General features: G+C 31.2%; 2 protein-coding genes across 3 annotated transcripts in view; one reads left to right on the forward strand and one right to left on the reverse strand.

Moving 5' to 3' along the window:
* The window catches only part of LOC111428724 (homeotic protein distal-less-like), a 102,933-nt gene that overhangs the window by 65,234 nt on the left and 18,056 nt on the right, over nucleotides 1-19,643 (reverse strand). The window contains exon 2 of one of the 2 annotated variants that reach the window (XM_071197207.1): nucleotides 19,433-19,602. In XM_071197207.1, the coding sequence (XP_071053308.1) occupies nucleotides 19,433-19,602 (170 nt within the window). Of the gene's footprint in view, nucleotides 1-19,432; nucleotides 19,615-19,643 lie in introns of both variants that reach the window. The other variant, XM_071197206.1, reaches the window with a different exon arrangement.
* Nucleotides 15,967-18,888, forward strand: LOC139430359 (uncharacterized). Its single transcript, XM_071197205.1, has 2 exons — nucleotides 15,967-16,153; nucleotides 16,434-18,888. The coding sequence occupies exon 2, from the start codon at nucleotides 16,434-16,436 to the stop codon at nucleotides 18,501-18,503; it is 2,070 nt and encodes a 689-aa protein (XP_071053306.1). The 5' UTR covers nucleotides 15,967-16,153; the 3' UTR covers nucleotides 18,504-18,888.

The raw sequence follows: 19,643 nt of genomic DNA on the forward strand, positions 1-19,643 counted from the left end.
AGATTAAAATCGATTATAACTCATAATGTGGAAAGAATGGAGACGTCTTTTATAAACAAAAAGTCTTTATTATTAAGTCATATAACATAATTAATAACCTAATTTAATGTATCTAAGGTTATTTCTAATTTGCAGGATTCAACTTTACAACATTACTAAATTTAATGTTTTCAACAACATAACCGACTATAAATAATAAAGTAAAAGTGATAGAGAGGAATGTTATGAACAAAAAATGTTTCAAATTAACCCAAAAAACATAACTAATAACCCATTTTAATCTATCTTGCGTTATTTCTAATTGAAACAATTTAAAATTTCTATGTTATCAAGTTTAACGTTTTCAACAACATAACTCATAACACTCATTATAACTCATAAAGTGGCGACAATAGAGAAATGTGTTATGAACAAAAAATGTTCTATATTAACCCACAAAACGTAAGTGATAATCCATTTTAATCTGTCTTCTATCATTTCTTACAAAAAAGATTTAAAACTTCGAAACTGTTAAATTTAATGTTTTCGACAAATAACCGATTATAACTTATAAAGTGGCTACAATAGAGAAATGTGTTATGAACAGAAAATGTTCTATATTAACCCACAAAATAGAAGTGATAATCCATTTTAATCTATCTTGCGTTATTTCTAATCGAAACAATTTAAAATTTCTATGTTATCATGTTTAACATTTTCAACAACATAACTCATAATACTCAGTATAACTCATAAAGTGGCCAAAATAGAGAAATGTGTTATGATCAGAAAATATTCTATATTAACCCACAAAACATAAGTGATAATCTATTTGAATCTATCTTGTGTTATTTCTAACATACACTTTTATAGAATTCTAAACCGTTTTCTGTCCACGTTTTAATTCTAGTTTGAGAATCTGCACAACGTTTCAAGGAACGTTTCGATGGAAGCTTAGAATTATATAAGGGAATATCTTGGTTAACTCTGTCTAAGATCTTTCCGAGTATCTATCAATATTCTCTATGATATCTCTAAACATCTTCCCTGATATCTCTTAATATCATCCTTGATATCACTCACTACCATTTCTGGTATGATCTAACATTATTAACATCCTTGCTAGCCATCCTTAAAATAGTATACAGTGTGTTAATTAATTATCGTACGCGATTTGCATATTGCAAAACCAATACTGTGATATTGGTTGCATACTTGCAATGATGACGTCAGGTACGATAATTAATTAACACACTGTATGTTAATTGTAATACCGATACTGTGATATTGGTTGCATACTTGCAATGATGACGTCGGGTACGATATTTTCGATATCTCCCAATGTCATTCTTGATATCTCTCAAAATCTCTGTGTCTTTGGCTTTTCTCAACATAGTGTATGGGATCTCTCAACACTATCTTTGACATCTTTCAACATAATCCTCAACACACTGACTTGATATTTGACAAGCTCTTAGTATAACCTTCGCCTCTCTAAGTATTTTCTATGTTATCTATTAACATTAAATTAATCAGAACAAGAGTTTATTAACATAAAGTATGCGATGTAAAAATCTAACAGAAATCTTAAAAAAAATATGTTAGCTTAATAAAAAATGCCAGAAACAAAATTAAAAATGGTAGTTCTTAATTATGTAATGTAAGCCATGGTGATCTAAACGATAAAGATGTACTCTTTAAGATCAAGTATTAAGTGTGTAAGTACATAGAGTCTGATGGCGGCTGATTATATATAAATATCGAATGTATATCGATAACGAAAGCTGATAAAGTATTTGAGAGGTGGTTAAAATTGCAATACTACAGGTAGTGCTATCCAAGCATAAATTAAGTCCCAACTTTGTTATAGAACTTTTGTGGGATGAATTATGTATGTAACAAAATGTTGCTTAAAGTGAAAAAAGTGTTTAACGAATTTGAAAAACTAACACTCATTATATATAGATACTTGATGTAATTCATAAAAGACACTCCAGTGACGACATATTTGAAAATTTATAATTTAATGATATGATTAATGCCTAAAAAGAGAATGATAACTGGGCAGATTTAATGTCTGTTCAAAATTGAGAATCAAAACTACTACTTTGCCGAAAAATACAAAAATCTTGCAATATATATTGCGATTTTTATTTCACTGGCTAAACATTGTCGGTAATATCTTTGTATACTGTTTGTGGTATCCTGAAGATTGTCTCTGACATATCTCACTATTATTTATAACATATCTCAACAGTGTAATCCAACAGTTTCTCCATCAACTATGAAGATACCAAATCTCCAAACATTGTAGCCATCATCCTTGGTATCTCCCAATATCACCTCAGCATCGTCGTTGGCTTCCATTAAAGTAATATATGGCATGAATCAACAGTGTTTCCGACATCTCCAAACATTATCTTCCTCATTATCTATCAATATCGTCCTTGATATCGCTAATCTAGTCTCTGATATCTCTTAATGTTAATCAGAATCGTCAAATATCGTTCGATACTGTTTCTAATGATTTGTGTTCTTTGAGTTAAACATAATACAGTGTTAAAAGTACTCCTTTATTAAAATGATTAGATTGTAGTATTTCAAGTTAAGGTACCATTGTTGAATGAAAATGTCTTTTGCAGAATATCAGTAACATAATCCCCAGTTACTTTGTCTTTGCAATAATTCTTGAATGCAATCCATCAAAAAATCGAAAATTGAAACAATTATTATTAACTTTAGCAATTTACCGTATGATATTACAATTAATTTTTGATTACACTGCATTTTAAAGTAAATCGATGAATTTTTCTATACATATTACAGTTGAAACTCGTTAAGATTCCTTAAAGGACAAAATGTCGTGCAAAACTCGCGTTCGGATACATCATCAGGCCTCCTATAATTACCTCATACATACCTACTTGTATATCTCCCCGAATACATTAATACTTAATCGGATCCTCGGTATAAATAAGCGATAGCGCCGAGAGCGTCGTCGTCTTCGATTCCAAAACTTTCTTGTCGGATCCGTCTCATTCCTTTTTAATATTTTTAAGCTTAACAAACTTGCCCAATTGTGGATGATTATTATTAAAAGTTTCGATCTCGTAAATAATTCAATAAGGAACTCTTCGCGTTAAAAAATTAATAAGAAAAATATGATTTCGAATACAAAAAGGGTTCATATCTTTGCATAATTTAGTTATCTTTTTGAAATCAAAAGTTAAAATAAATCATTGATATAATTAATCGTCTGACACTTACTGCTATTTTAGCAGTAAATTATCCTGTATTAATTTATTTATTTATACCGGATGTCAAAGTAAATCACGGTTGTGGCAAACGGTCACGTAAACTAAAACTCTGTGAAAAATGGTTAGGTGAAAAGAAAAAAAAGAGGAAAAAATAGAGAATTCGAGTTGCACCAGGCAATTATCAACGAGGGAAGAAAGCATTAAATTAACGCTTCGCATGGAAGGTTTCTTTTCTTTGCCATAAAGCGTTAGGTGATTAACGCGGGAAGCGTTTACCAGAAGTGTCTTCGGCAGTTAACCATTAATCTATAGCAAAATGAATGAGTTTTTGACCGTTATAATAATTAATAATTATCATTCATTGTTACATAGAAGGTACCTTAAGATAAAGATTTTATTAATGGGTGTTTCTAGTTTAGGGGTATTTCGATAAAATCGGAATTGTTGGCGGAGGAGAGGAGAAGAAGAATTGAAACGACGGTCGTTGATTTAAATTTTATGATGAAAACCCATCAGATATTTAGCGCATAAATAATTTCCTATCCTAGGTATATGCAAATGCCTGCCAGATCTCCACCTACCGGCAGACATCCGCGGATAATATATTCATGAGAGCGCCGCGCTGGCCGTTCTTGTGTAACTGTAAATTTCAGACCGGGCATACGCCCGACGTCGTGTATTGGTTTCAGGAAACTAGCGGGCCCAGGGCGGGCCTGAAGACTTTCAGCAGGAAGTCGTAAAGAAAAACCAAACCCCCTTTAGCCACGAAAACCTATTTTTATCGTTACCGGACTCCCACATCAAAATTCATCGCCGCAAAATCAAAATTTTCAATTTATTACTTCAAAAAATTAAAGCCATAACAAGATGATTTAAAATATGCAAAACAGATTTAATAATAAAATTTTCAATGCGATAGCACAGAAGGCCGAATCGGTGTGATGTAAATTGCGCGAGAAATTGATTAGCTCTCTTCGTGACAATATCGGGACTACTGGAAAATTGCACATCGCGCCCGGCATTGAAAAATTACGAACAAACATAATAAAGCGACTTCGGCGGCGTTTAATAACGATAATTATCTCGATTTATTATAATATTTTCGTGCGGAACGTATAATTTCACGACCGAGCCCCTATCTACTTGATCGACGCGCGAGAACGGCCAAAGAACGAAGAAGAAGCCGACGAAGACCGACCGAAGCAGAGCACACAACCAACCATAAGAAGAACGTAAGTCTTTTCGAACTTCGTCAAGAGTAAAGAAGAAGGTATCGCAGAGTAAAGAAGAACCGAACCACCAAAGAAGAGGTTGTCTGTGGTCGTCGCAGGCAGATGGGGGCGTCTGTAATCCTCCTCGTCTCGGACGGTTCTTTTTGTTAGTCTTTTTGCCAAACGCGATGGGGAAACAAAACGAACCGTCGAAACAATGAAGAAATAAGGACAAAAGGAATTTCGGGCGGAGGACGACATCGAGAGGTGGAGGAAGATTAGTTTTTATGAGGCGAAAGCAATCGTGGATACTCAATATTAAATGAAAAGAAATTCAAAATGAACCAATTTAAACTAACTAGGAAGTCATCAAATTCGAATTTATTACTAATTGTTGTAAAGTAAATGATTCTATTTGAAGGCGAACAAATCCTCATCAAACTATTACAAGTTGTAATAAATTTATTGACCAATTACCACAATTATTGTTAATAATTTAAATGATTCAAAATTAATAAATTGTAAGATATTGAATTAACAATAATTTTAGGTTTAAATTAAAGCTTGAACCTTCTTCCTTGAAATGATGTATGACAACTAAGTGGAAAAATGATCCGAAATGATCCAAACATCAAAGAAATGTACGATATTGCATCATTTGACAAGAACTATATATTTTTGAAATTCAAATCTTCATGATTACCTTCATTATGAAGGTAGAACAATGATTTTAGATTTATCATAAAGTTAAAAACCTCTTCTTTAAAATGATCTATATCGATTAAGTTCGAAAAATGATTCGAAATGATCCAAAATCACAGAGTTGTAAGTTATTGTATCGTTTGATAAGAACTAAATATTTTCAATAATCACGACGTCATTCTAACCTTAATTATGAAGGTAAAGCAATGATTTTAAGTTTAAATTAAAGCTTGACCCTTCTTCTTTAAAATGATGTATGATAACTAACTTGGAAAAATGATCCGAAATCATTCAAAAATCAGGGAAATGTAAGATATTGTAAGATATTGTAAGATATTGCATCATTTGACAAAAACTATATATTTTTGAAATTCAAAACTTCATGATTACCTTAATTATGAAGGTAAAACAACGATTTTAGGTTTAAATTAAAGCTTGAACCTTCTTCTTTGAAATGATGTATATCGATTAAGTTAGAAAATGATCCAAAATGATCCAAAAATCAAAGAAATATAAGATATTGCATCATTTGACAAGAACTATATAGTTTTGAAATTCAAAACTTCATTATTACCTTAATTATGAAGGTAAAACAATGATTTTAGGTTTAAATTAAAGCTTGCAACCTGTTCTTTAAAATAATCTATATCGATAAAGTTGAAAAAATGATCCGAAATGATTCAAAATCACAGAATTGTAATATATTGCATCATTTGACAAAAACCATATATTTTTGAAATTCAAAACTTCATGATTACCTTAATTATGAAGGTAAAACAACGATTTTAGGTTTAAATTAAAGCTTGAACCTTCATTCTTTGAAATGATGTATATCGATTAAGTTAGAAAATGATCCAAAATGATCCAAAAATCAAAGAAATATAAGATATTGCATCATTTGACAAGAACTATATATTTTTGAAATTCAAAACTTCATGATTACCTTAATTATGAAGGTAAAACAATGATTTTAGGTTCAAATTAAATCTTGCAACCTGTTCTTTAAAACGATATATCGATAAAGTTGAAAAAATGATCCGAAATGATTCAAAATCACAGAATTGTAATATATTGCATCATTTGACAAAAACTATATATTTTTGAAATTCAAAACTTCATAATTACCTTAATTATGAAGGTAAAACAATGATTTTAGGTTCAAATTAAAGCTTGCAACCTGTTCTTTAAAATGATCTATATCGATAAAGTTGAAAAAATTATCCGAAATGATTCAAAATCACAGAATTGTAATATATTGCATCATTTGACAAAAACTATATATTTTTGAAATTCAAAACTTCATGATTACCTTAATTATGAAGGTAAAACAATGATTTTATGTTTAAATTAAAGCTTGCAACCTGTTCTTTAAAATGATCTATATCGATAAAGTTGAAAAAATGATCCGACATGATTCAAAATCACAGAATTGTAATATGTTGCATCATTTGACAAGAACTATATATTTTTGAAATTCAAAACTTCATGATTACCTTAATTATGAATTTAAAACAATGATTTTAGATTTATCATAAAGTTAAAAAGCTCTTTTTTAAAATGATGTATATCGATTAAGTTCGAAAAACGATTCGAAATAATCCAAAATCAAAGAACTATAAGCTATTGTATTATTTGATAAAAACTAAATATTTTCAATAATCACGACGTCATTCTAACCTCAATTATGAAGGTAAAACAATGATTTCAGGTTTAAATTAAAGCTTGAACCTTTTTCTTTGAAATGATGTATGACAACTAAGTTGGAAAAATGATCCGAAATGATCCAAAAATCAATGAAATGTAAGATATTGCATCATTTGACAAGAACTATATATTTTTGAAATTCAAAACTTCATGATTACCTTAATTATGAAGGTAAAACAATGATTTTAGGTTCAAATTAAAGCTTGCAACCTGTTCTTTAAAATGATCTATATCGATAAAGTTGAAAAAATGATCCGAAATGATTCAAAATCACAGAATTGTAACATGTTGCATCATTTGACAAGAACTATATATTTTTGAAATTCAAAACTTCATGATTACCTTAATTATGAAGGTAAAACAATGATTTTAGGTTCAAATTAAAGCTTGCAACCTGTTGTTTAAAATGATCTATATCGATAAAGTTGAAAAAATAATCCGAAATGATTCAAAATCACAGAATTGTAAGATATTACATCATTTGATAAGAACTAAATATTTTTCAAATTCAAAACTATGTTCAGACCTTAATTATGAAGGTAAAACAATGATTATTGGTTCAAATTACAGATTGAAATCTCTTCTTTAAAATAATGTATATCGACTAAGTTGGAAATTTATCCGAAATGATCCAAAATCATAGAAATGACTGATATTGTATCATTTAACAAGAACTAAATGTTTCTAAAAATCAAAAAGTCGTTCTGGCCTTAATTATACAGATTAAGCAATGATTATAGACTTCAATTATAGCTTGAAGCTTCTTCTTTACAATGATATAAGTCGACTAAGTTGTATAAATGATCAGAAATGATCCAAAATCATAGAAATGTCGGATATTGTATCATTTAACAAGAACTAAATATTTCTAAAAATCGAAACGTCGTTCTGACCTTAATTGTAAAGGTTAAACAATAATTATAGGCTTAAATTAAAGCTTGAAACCTCTTCTTTGAAATGATCTATATCAATAAAGTTGAAAAAATGATCCAAAATGATTCAAAATCACAGATTTATAAGATATTACATCATTTGACAAGAACTATATATTTTTGAAATTCAAAACTTTATGCTTACCTTAACTATGAAGATTAAATAATGATTATAGGCTCAAATTAAAGCTTGAAACTTATTTTTTAAAATGATGTATATCAACTAAGTTGGAAAAATTATCCGAACTAATTCAAAATCACAGAATTGTAATATATTGCATCATTCAACAAGAATTAAACATTTTTAAAATTTAAAATCTCATTCTGACCTTAATTATGAAGACTAAACAATGATTATAGGTTTAAATTAAAGCTTGAAATCTCTTCTTTAAAGTGATGTATATCGACTAAGTTGGAAAAATTATCCGAAATGATTCAAAGTTAAGAAGTAAAATAAACTCCATCATTTTGCCTTTATTTATGAAGATTTAATCCTTACAAGGATAGAAAAATAAAAAGTTCTGGTATCGTTATAAACAATAATTATTGTTCATTATTGTTATATATATTCCAAATCAGCTTAAAAACCAACGATATTAACACATCGCTTATAGTTTCCAACTTATAAAGCTGAAACTTCCAAAATTCTCAATTACAGTGCAGATTTGATCAAAATTGATTATAAAGTGAAAAGTAAAAACGATGGAAAGATGCATTATGAATAAAAAATAATCTAAATTAACCCAAAATTTATTTGGTGAATACAGCTTGCTTCTATCAGGCGTTATTGGGTGCTTATAAGACACAGAAGTCGAAAATCTCTAAAATTGATGTTTTCGATATTAATAATGATTCTGACACAACTTTATTCGCCACATATACTCCAAATCAGTCTAAAAATAGTTAGTAGCTACGATATTAACTCATCGCTTATAGTTTCCAACTTTTAAAGTTAAAAATTCCAAAATAGTTAAAAATAGTGATGTTTATATCAAAATTGTGTATGAATCGAAAAGTAAAAAAGATTGTTTGGTAAATACAGTTTATGTCAAGTATTATTGGGAACTTATAAGACTCAGAAGCTGAAAATCTAAAAAATCGATGTTTTCGATATCAATATTGATTTTGACACAATAACTAAAAGAAAGAGAAAAAAGCTTTATTCGAAATGATTCAAAGTCAAGAAGTAATATAAACTCCATCATTTTGACTTTATTTATGAAGATTAATCCTTACAAGGATAGAAAAATAGAAAGTTCTGGTATTGTTATAAACAATAATCATTGTTCGTTATTGTTATAGATCTATTTTTAAGATCTAATTGAGTATGGAGGTTTACGTTGCGACATGTCCAAGTAAATATCGATCGGTTTTATCAATCGGGTTTACCCATTGTCCACCACCAACGAGTAACCAACCAATAATAAATAACCGAAGCAGAGCGAAAAGAAAGCACCGCAACGAGAACGCCATAATTGTCCGTATGCAACGAAACGGTAGACTCGTGAGTCGTTATCTATCCGGTAATTACAGCCCACGGTTTATTTACGACAGATTGTGATAGCAATAGTAAGTAAGAAGGGAACGCGACCAACAAAAATAAAAATAATAATCCACATCCCGATCCCCATTTAACTGAACCACTTTTTAATAAAAACAAATTCTTTTCTATCTATTATCTAACAGAATGAGGACGTCACAACTAATAATAAATTATATGATGGGTTTGCTTTATGGTAATAATTCGATGTATGCATCAAATATGTAACCCCGGTGTGATGTTTCCTTTCAATTTTATGGCCTTAAACTGTGTACACACGAAGTCATACGACGTCGGTTCAGGGTGCTGCCCTATGGCGGTTATAAATTAAAGGCGCCCTAAGGCCTCGCGGCATGGTGCAATCAATACGCCGACCCACAACCACTCGACGAGCGTGAATTGTGAATTATTGAAGTGGAGAAAAAATGATAAGTATCGTCTTTATCGCTTCAGAGTGCCGGGATGGGTTCGAGGGTGGACGCTTTTTATCATTATTTGATTTGTTCGAATGAGGGATGTTAAAATCAATAATGTTAATTAATATTACATACTCTTTATAAATTAATAGCAAAAAATCGTTACAAAAAAATCACTTTTATGTATCAGTTGTTTTTCGTTTTTGTTTTTTTAACATTTCCTGCTGGAAAAGGTGTTATCAGTAAGTTTTAACGAGCTTTATGGGAAGTGTAAATGTTTAAACGGCCATAAAAATTAATAAATTGAATATTCATGCACGCGAGTTATCTTCAAAGGCTTTAACTTTTCCTATCACTCAAAAATTATCAATTCATTTATTATTATTCAACAAACAAGTAACCTGTACTATTTAAAACAGCGACAAAGCTGACAAAGAACTAAACGAGTGACGCAGAGAGTGCACGAAAGCATATGAGGAAACATTAATATAATAAATAAAGAACATCCGTTCGGTCAAGTCGACGTCGTCGAGCGGGTTCTAGCGCTAATTTCTTCGCTCCATTGCGGCGCTCGGTGGCCTATATTAGCCTCCTCTTTGTCCTTCTCTCGGATCATTTCCTGTACCTCGCTAAAAATGAATAATTGCTTCCGCGAAAAGCCGTAGGAAGATATATCCGATAATTTAGGTTAAGACGCCGGACTAATTTGCACCTTTTCTTAAATGTTTCCTACGTGGAAGGAAGTGTAACGGCGACCGTCCGTCGTTTACGATACACTCTACTCATTTTAACACGTTATTCCTATTAACACGTCCTTCTTTATTAATTTACGTTTCAGAATAAATCATAACAATAAAATTATTCTAAGAAAGCTTTAAAATTGATGATTTTTATATTGTAATTGATTTTGAACAAAAAATAATCTAAATTACTCCAAAAGATGATTGGTAAATGCAGTTTTCTCCTATCAGATGTCATTCGGAACTTATAAGACTTAGAAGTCGAAAATGTCCAAAAATGGATGATTTCTATAATAATATTGATTCTGATGTAATATTCAAAAGCTCAGGAAAGAAGCTTTATTAATCAAATATATTCCAAATCAGTTTAAAAATAGTTAGTAGCAACGATCTTAACACATCGCTTATAGTTTATAACTTATAAAGCTAAAATTTCCAAAATTCTCAATAACAGTGCAGATTTGATCAAAATTGATTATAAATCGAAAACTAAAAACGATGGAAGGAAGCTTTATGAATAAAAAATAATCTAAATTAACCCGAAAGATGTTTGATATATACAGTTTTCTCGTATCAGGTATAATTGGGAAGCTATAAGACTTAGCAGCTGAAAATTCTAAAATACTCCAAAATAGTGCTGTTTCCATCAAAATTGATTATAAATCGAAAACTAAAAACGATGGAAGGAAGCTTTATGAATAAAAAATTATCTAAATTAACCATAAAGATGTTTGGTAAATACAGTTTTTTTCTATCAGGTATAATTGGGAAACTATAAAAGTTAGAAGCTGAAAATTCCAAAATAGTGCTATTTTCATCAAAATTGATTATAAATCGAAAACTAAAAACGATGGAAGGAAGCTTTATGAATAAAAATTATTCTAAATTAACCCGAAAGATGTATGGTATATACAGTTTTCTCCTATCAGGTATAATTGAGAAGTTATAAGACTTAGAAGCTGAAAATTTCAAAATACTCCAAAATAGTGCTGTTTCCATCAAAATTGATTATAAATCGAAAACTAAAAACGATAGAAGGAAGTTCTATGAATAAAAAATATTCTAAATTAACCCGAAAGATGTATGGTATATACAGTTTTCTCCTATCAAGTATAATTGGGAAGCTATAAGACTTAGAAGCTGAAAATTCCAAAATAGTGCGGTTTTCATCAAAATTAATTATAAATCGAAAACTAAAAACGATGGAAGGAAGCTTTATGAATAAAAAATAGTCTAAATTAACCCGAAAGATGTTTGGTATATACGGTTTTCTCCTATCACGTATAATTGAGAAGCTATAAGACTTAGAAGTTGAAAATTCCAAAATAGTGCTATTTTCATCAAAATTGATTATAAATCGAAAACTAAAAACGATGGAAGGAAGCTTTATGATTAATAAATAATCCAAATTAACCCGAAAGATGTTTGGTATATACAGTTTTCTCCTATCACGTATAATTGAGAAGCTGTAAGACTTAGAAGTTGAAAATTACAAAATACTCCAAAATAGTGCTGTTTCCATCAAAATTGATTATAAATCGAAAACTAAAAACGATGGAAGGAAGTTTTATTAATAAAAAATATTCTAAATCAACCCGAAAGATATTTGGTATATACAGTTTTCTCCTATCAGGTATAATTGAGAAGCTATAAGACTTAGAAGCTGAAAATTCCAAAATACTCCAAAATAGTACTGTTTTCATCAAAATTGATTATAAATCGAAAACTAAAAACGATGGAAGGAAGCTTTATGAATAAAAGATAATCTAAATTAACCTTAAAGAGCTTTGGTAAATACAGTTTTTTCCTATCAGGTATAATTGGGAAGCTATAAAACTTAAAAGCTGAAAATTCCAAAATACTCCAAAATAGTGCTGTTTTCAACAAAATTGATTATAAATCGAAAACTAAAAACGATGGAAGGAAGCTTTATTAATAAAAAATATTCTAAATCAACCCGAAAGATATTTGGTATATACAGTTTTCTCCTATCAGGTATAATTGAGAAGCTATAAGACTTAGAAGCTGAAAATTCCAAATTACTCCAAAATAGTACTGTTTTCATCAAAATTGATTATAAATCGAAAACTAAAAACGATGGAAGGAAGCTTTATGAATAAAAGATAATCTAAATTAACCTTAAAGAGCTTTGGTAAATACAGTTTTTTCCTATCAGGTATAATTGGGAAGCTATAAAACTTAGAAGCTGAAAATTCCAAAATACTCCAAAATAGTGCTGTTTTCAACAAAATTGATTATAAATCGAAAACTAAAAACGATGGAAGGAAGCTTTATGAATAAAACATATTCTAAATTAACCCGAAAGATGTTTGGTATATATAGTTTTCTCCTATCACGTATAATTGGGAAGCTATAAGAATTAGAAGCTGAAAATTCCAAAATACTGCTGTTTTCATCAAAACTGATGATAAATCGAAAACTAAAAACGATGGAAGGAAGCTTTATGAAGAAAAAATATTCCAAATTAACCCGAAAGATGTTTGTTATATACAGATTTTTCCTATCAGGCATAATTGGGAAGCTATAAGACTTAGAAGCTGAAAATTCCAAAATAGTGCTGTTTTTATCAAATTTGATAATAAATCGAAAACTAAAAACGATGGAAGGAAGCTTTATGAATAAAAAATATTCCAAATTAACCCGAAAGATGTTTGGTATACACAGTTTTCTCCTACCAGGTATAATTGGGAAGCTATAAGACTTAGAAGCTGAAAATTCCAAAATACTCCAAAATAGGGCTGTTTTCATCAAAATTAATTATAAATCGAAAACTAAAAACGATGGAAGGAAGCTTTATGAATAAAATATAATCTAAATGAACCCAGAATATGTTTGGTAAATACAGTTTGCTTCCATCAGGTATTATTAGGTACTTATAAGACACAGAAGCCAATAATCTCTAAAATTGATATTTTCGATATTAATATTGACTCTGACACAATAACTAAAAGCAAAGGAAAGAAACTTTATTCATCTAATATATTCCAAATCACCTTAAAATTAGTTAGTAGCAACGATATTAACACATCGCTTATAGTTTTCAACTTATAAAGCTGAAATTTCCAAAATTCTCAATAACAGTGCAGATTTGATCAAAACTGATTATAAACTGTAAAGTAGAAACTAAATCGATAATCTAAATTAATCCTAAAGAAGTTTGGTAAATACAGTTTTCTCGTATCAGGTATAATTGGGAACTTATAAGACTTAGAAGCTGAAAATTCCAAAGTATTTAAAAGTAGTGCTGTTTTCATCAGAACTGATTTTGATTCAAAAACTAAAAACAATGGAAGGAAACTTTATGAACAAGAGATAAGGTAAATTAACCCTAAAGAAGATTGGGAAATTCAGTTTTCTCCTATCAGGTATAATTGGGAACTTATAAGACTTAGAAACTGAAAATACTAAAATTTTCAAAAATACTGCTCTTTTCATCAAAATTGATTATAAATCGAAAACTAAAAACGATGAAAGGAAGCTTTATGAACAAAAGATAATCTAAATTAACCCTAAAGAATATTGGGAAATTCAGTTTTCTCCTATCTGGTATAATTGGGAACTTATAAGACTTTAGAAACCGAAAATTTCCAAAATTGATGTTTTTAATATTGATTCTGACATAATAATAAGAAGCATTTGAAAGCAGCTTTGTTCATCAAATATACTCCAAATCAACCTAAAAATAGTTAGTAGCTACGACATTAACTCATCGCTTCTAGCTTCCTACTTATAAAGCTGAAAATTCCAAAATACTCCAAAATAGTGCTGTTTTCATCAAAATTGATTATAGATCGAAAACTAAAAACTGTGGTAAGAAGGTTTATGAATAAAAAATTATCTAAATTTCCCCAAAGGTGTTTGGTAAATACAGTTTGCTCCTATCAGGTATTATTAGGTACTTATAAGACACAGAACCCAATAATCTCCAAAATTGATGTTTTCGATATTAATATTGATTCTGACACAATAACAAAAAGCAAAAGAAAGAAGCTTTATTCATCTAATATATTCTAAATCACCTTAAAAGTAATTAGTAGCAACCATATTAACACATCGCTTATAGTTTTCAACTTATAAAGCTGAATATTCCAAAATTATCAAAAATAGTGTTGCTTTCTACAAGATTGTTTATAAAACGAAAACTAAAAGCGATGGAAGAAAGGTTTATGAATAAAAAATACTCTAAATTAACCCAAAAATTGTTTAGTAAATACAGTTTTCTCTTGGCAAGTCTCTTGAAGATTTTAATATTAAAATTAATTGTGATACAATAATTATAAGCATTGAATGAAGCTTAATGGATTAAAAATATTTAAAAGATACTTTTTAACCGTTATAAAAAAACAGTACCCACAATAATATTAATAGTTTTAATGGATATCAATAAGTGCCACAATCAATATATGAAAAGAAATGCAGTTAATAATGGAAAGGGTTGATGATACAATTTAATTAAAACGAAGAAACAATCACGTCTATGTAATCTCTTTTAACCACGTTCGTCTTCCTGGTTTACCGATTTTTCAAGTACACAACTGTGGGAAAAGCTTTCAAAGCGAGAACCAAACGACAAAAAATAAATAAAATAAAAGTTGAAATGATAAAGAAAAGTCAAAGACACGCGGTAATATAATGTGTCGAATTAATAATTGCGGGCATGAAATTTGAAATTGCGCTTCTTGCGGTGGCCAGCGGAACTACGACCATCCATCAACTTGCCAGGACACGTTCCTTCTTCGGCAACAACCAGCAACCACCAAGAAAGCATCTGGGTCGCGAACCAGAGAGGATTAATGATGTCCTGAACAGTAGCTTTTCTTGACGCAACACAAAACCGGAGGATGTCTATCTACTATGAGGTTCATTTCTTTTCGATTTGATCCTTTTGTGTTGGTTACTATTTTTACTACCTGTATTCAGGATCTCGTTTCGATAATTTTTTTATTTTCCATTTGTTTCCTCACACCTGGTTTTCTAATTTACATTTATGACAGCGCCTGGTTGTTCGTTATATCAAAAAAAAAACAACCTGGCGTTGAAAATTCGTAATTATATCGATTTCTATAAGAGATACTTTGTGATATCGTTTTGGTATTTCTAAGGAATTGTGATGAAATTTTCGGTACTAATTTATGTGGTTACTGAACCACAAGTATAATAATCTCTCAATTTACATTTAGAAGTAAGTAGGACAGTAAAAAAAATTGTTAACTACAGTTTAATGTTCTTCAGCATATTTTCAGTATAAAGGGGCGTACGCGAATTTTAATTGCACGTCATAACCATAAAATTATACCAATTCAACTGTCAGCTTCTCAGACACTTCTTCAACTGAAGCTGAAATTAATTCAGCACTTTTTCTAACAAATGTTTTAAAAACCAAAGTTTCAAAGTTGACCTTTTTTGTTGAAAAAAAAACGTCAAAATGCAACAGACCTCGATTAAAACAGAAAACCTTACATAGGGGAAGGGGGGGCTATTTCGTTCGCGGGGCACTTTCGGACACTAGCTATATATAGCCTATAGATAGTGCTAGAGAATTCAGCTTTGAGTGCGTAATGCGCACACTTACGGACACTCGGCTCGCGGAGTGAAGAGGCAGTGCGAGCGTCGCCGGCATCGGGGCAAGCCGCAACGTGTTTTTCGTCACCGTAAGTATTTTTTTCTTGTTAACTTAAACTCATTTAACTCTCGTGATAACGTCACAGATGTTTTGGTTATTTGTCATAATCACTGAAAATGTATTGGTTTTATGTGTTTTTCATTAGTTTTACCATCTTCTCAATGGTTTTTTTTCTAGGTTATAAAATGTTACTTTTATGTTGGTTGGGGTACGTTCGTTCACTAATACGTGGGGCACATTCGTACTGTACGAATGTACCCCTTACGAAATCTTAATCTAATTAGCAAGCTTATCATAATTCTTTTCAGATGGTGCGCAACTACAAACGGAAGAATACCAGAAGCGGTATAGTGGATGAAGAGGCTATGACATCAGCAATTAAGGAGGTCCTAAATAAAAACCTATCTACTAGAAAGTCTGCAAATAAATATGGTATAAAGCCATCAACCCTTGAAACTCGTATTAATAAAATTCGTAAAGCCAAATCTGGAGAACCTACTACATCTAATCGATTGTTTAACTCAAAGTATACTGCCAATCAAGTTTTTACCAAAGAAGAAGAAGATATGCTAAATGAGTATATCATAATCAGTTCCAAGAGGCACTACGGTTTAACACTGGAACAAATTAGGAAACTTTCCTACCAATTTGCAAAATTGAATAACTTTCGATACCCGCCCAGCTGGGATGAAAACAAAATGGCCGGTAAAGATTGGTTGGCCTGCTATCGTAAACGAAACGCCAATTTAAGTTTACGAAAACCCGAGAATACTAGTGCAGCTAGGTCATTTGGATTTAATAAGTCAGCTGTTGGCGAATTTTTTGAGAACCTGGAACAAGTCTTACAGAAGCACAAATTTACTGGAGATCGTATTTACAATTTTGACGAGTCTGGTATTTCCACAGTATTAAATACGCCCAGAGTTTTAGCTGAAAAAACTCAAAAACAAGTGGGTCAACTCGTGTCCGCTGAAAGAGGGGAGCTAGTTACCTTTGGGGGCTTTATTTGCGCAAACGGAAATACTATCCCACCTTTATTTGTGTTTCCAAGGGTGCATTACAAGGACCATTTCATTGATGGTGCACCAGAAGGAAGTTTGGGAGTGGCTACGAAGAGCGGTTGGATTAACTCAGTCATTTTTTTAGATGTCCTGAAACATATGCAGAGACATACGGTGTGCTCAAAAGAAAACCCAATTTTACTTCTGTGTGACAATCACGAAAGCCACGTGACCATTGATGCAATAAATTATGCACGTGAGAATGGAATTATTTATCTGTCATTCCCTCCACATACCACGCACCGTCTCCAACCGTTGGATGTTGGAGTCTTTGGCCCATTCAAATCAAAGCTGAAAACTGCATTCAACGACTGGCATGTGTCTCATCCAGGGAAATCTCTTAACATCTACAGCATTCCAAAACTGGCTAAATTAGCCTATTTTCAGTCTTTCAATGGTAAGAATATTACTGCTGCTTTCGAGAAGACCGGTATATGGCCATTCAACAAACTTGTTTTCAGCGACGAAGATTTTGCTCCAGTGCAAGTGTACCACAACGACTCTGCGCCAGAACCATCTGTGACTAATGCCGAAGCAACCAATGATGAAGCTGCGCCTCAAGAGGCTCCGCAAACTTCACCACCTGCATCTCCTGTGTTGCCTGTAGTTTGTTCATCGTCCAGTTACGCAATGGCTTCACCATCGACATCTTTAGGAATAGTAACTCCAGAGATGATCCGACCCTATCCTAAAATACATAAAACTACGTCTGCAACAGCTAAGAAAAGAAAAATTGGCAAATCAAGAATATATACCGACACACCTGAAAAAAATAGACTTGAAGACATTGCACGAGCAAAAGAAACGAAGAAAATTGAGAAAGAACGAAAAAATAGAGTGAAGGAGGTGAAACGTGCGCTGAAATTAGTATCGACCGAAGTTGATAAGTCAAAAAAACAAAAGAAGGATTTAGAGTCTGAGAGTGAGACTAACACTGATATGAGCTTGAGAGAAAGTTCTGCTTCTCCGGTTGAAGACATCTGTGAAGAATTAGAAACAGAAACACCTGTTTTGATTCACAACATTAAGAAAGGGAGTTTTGTTGTAGTGAAATTTGATAAAAAGAAGTCAGTTTTACATTACGTTGGAGAAATCGTTGAAAAATATAGTCCATCAGAATATAAAATCTCATTTTTAAGAAAAAAGCAGGGAAAGGCCGGTTCTTGGAATTTTGTGTATCCAAATACGAAAGATGAAGGATCTGTTCTTATTTCAGATATCATTCTTATACTGCCAAAATCCAAAACTGCTGCCACAGCGAGGACGGCCCGTATTTTTAACTTTGGAAAAGATTTTTCGCCATACAATATCCAATAGTTGCGTAATGTTTAAGTTTGATTTCTTCTTTTTTAATAATTTGTTGCTTACATAATAAGGAGATGGCTTTTTTTTTTCGTTAGACGGAGGGTCGTTAGGTTTTTGTTTTCATAAAAAGTTTAACTAGATTATATCATATGATATAAATTATTGTAATAAAAGTGTTCTTATTATTTAGAATGCGAATGTGTGCCTAAGCTTTGTTTTTAGATTTTAAGTTTTCTATTTGATTTTGAGGCTGATTACTGTAATGTCGTTATTAATTCATCTCATAAAGTCTGAATTGAGAGATAAGTATATTAACAAATAAATATAATATGTCAAATATGACTATGACTGTTTACTAAGAGTGCATTTTTAGTAAATAAATTATTATTTTCGGTGATTTTTGTGTTTATTTTTTACTGTGTACCAATGTTTCCCACTGCGAATGAATGTGCCCCACCATATGTACGAATGTACCCCACGCGTGGGGTACATTCGCACAATTTCCATGTTTTGGTAAATCGCTTATAAGTCTGAAGTGCTACATCATACTTAAAACGTAACTATCGAATTTTTAAGCCAAATACACTACCTATCCATTCATATCTGTGTCAATTTAAAAAAATAACTCATTTCATTTTTATGTCCCAATAAGTAAAACGTGTACGAAGTAGCCCCACCTTCCCCTAATCATTGGTTTTTATATTAAAAACCTTGAAGCTTTACGTTTCGAACAGCGCGCGCGTTTTCTATCCTTTATTTAATTTTTTTTTAATTTAAAAAATGATTAATGATCCCCATTCTAAATACGCGTGCGCATCTATCTATAGATACAGCGCGAGAGAATCGAGGAGCGAGTAGTACTCGATTAAGGAACCGGTAGTTTCTTGATGAAATTAGCTTTTTCTTCTTTTTCAAACTACAATAAACATTTAATTTCCTACCTGTGTCTGCGTCAGTCCAAGACTCGCTGCCAGTTCCGCTCTTTCTGGTAATGCTAGATATTGCGTCCGCTGAAACCGCCTATTCAATTGCTGGAGCTGAAGACTCGAGTATATCGTTCTTGGTTTTCTCATCTTCTTTCCTTTACTACCTGATGTTTGTCGTTCCAATGCTAAACATTTATCTGTAAAGAGATGATCCATTCAAAAAAGG

The sequence above is a fragment of the Onthophagus taurus genome, chromosome 7, assembly GCF_036711975.1.
Source record: "Onthophagus taurus isolate NC chromosome 7, IU_Otau_3.0, whole genome shotgun sequence".
Classification (NCBI taxonomy): Eukaryota; Metazoa; Arthropoda; class Insecta; order Coleoptera; family Scarabaeidae; genus Onthophagus; species Onthophagus taurus.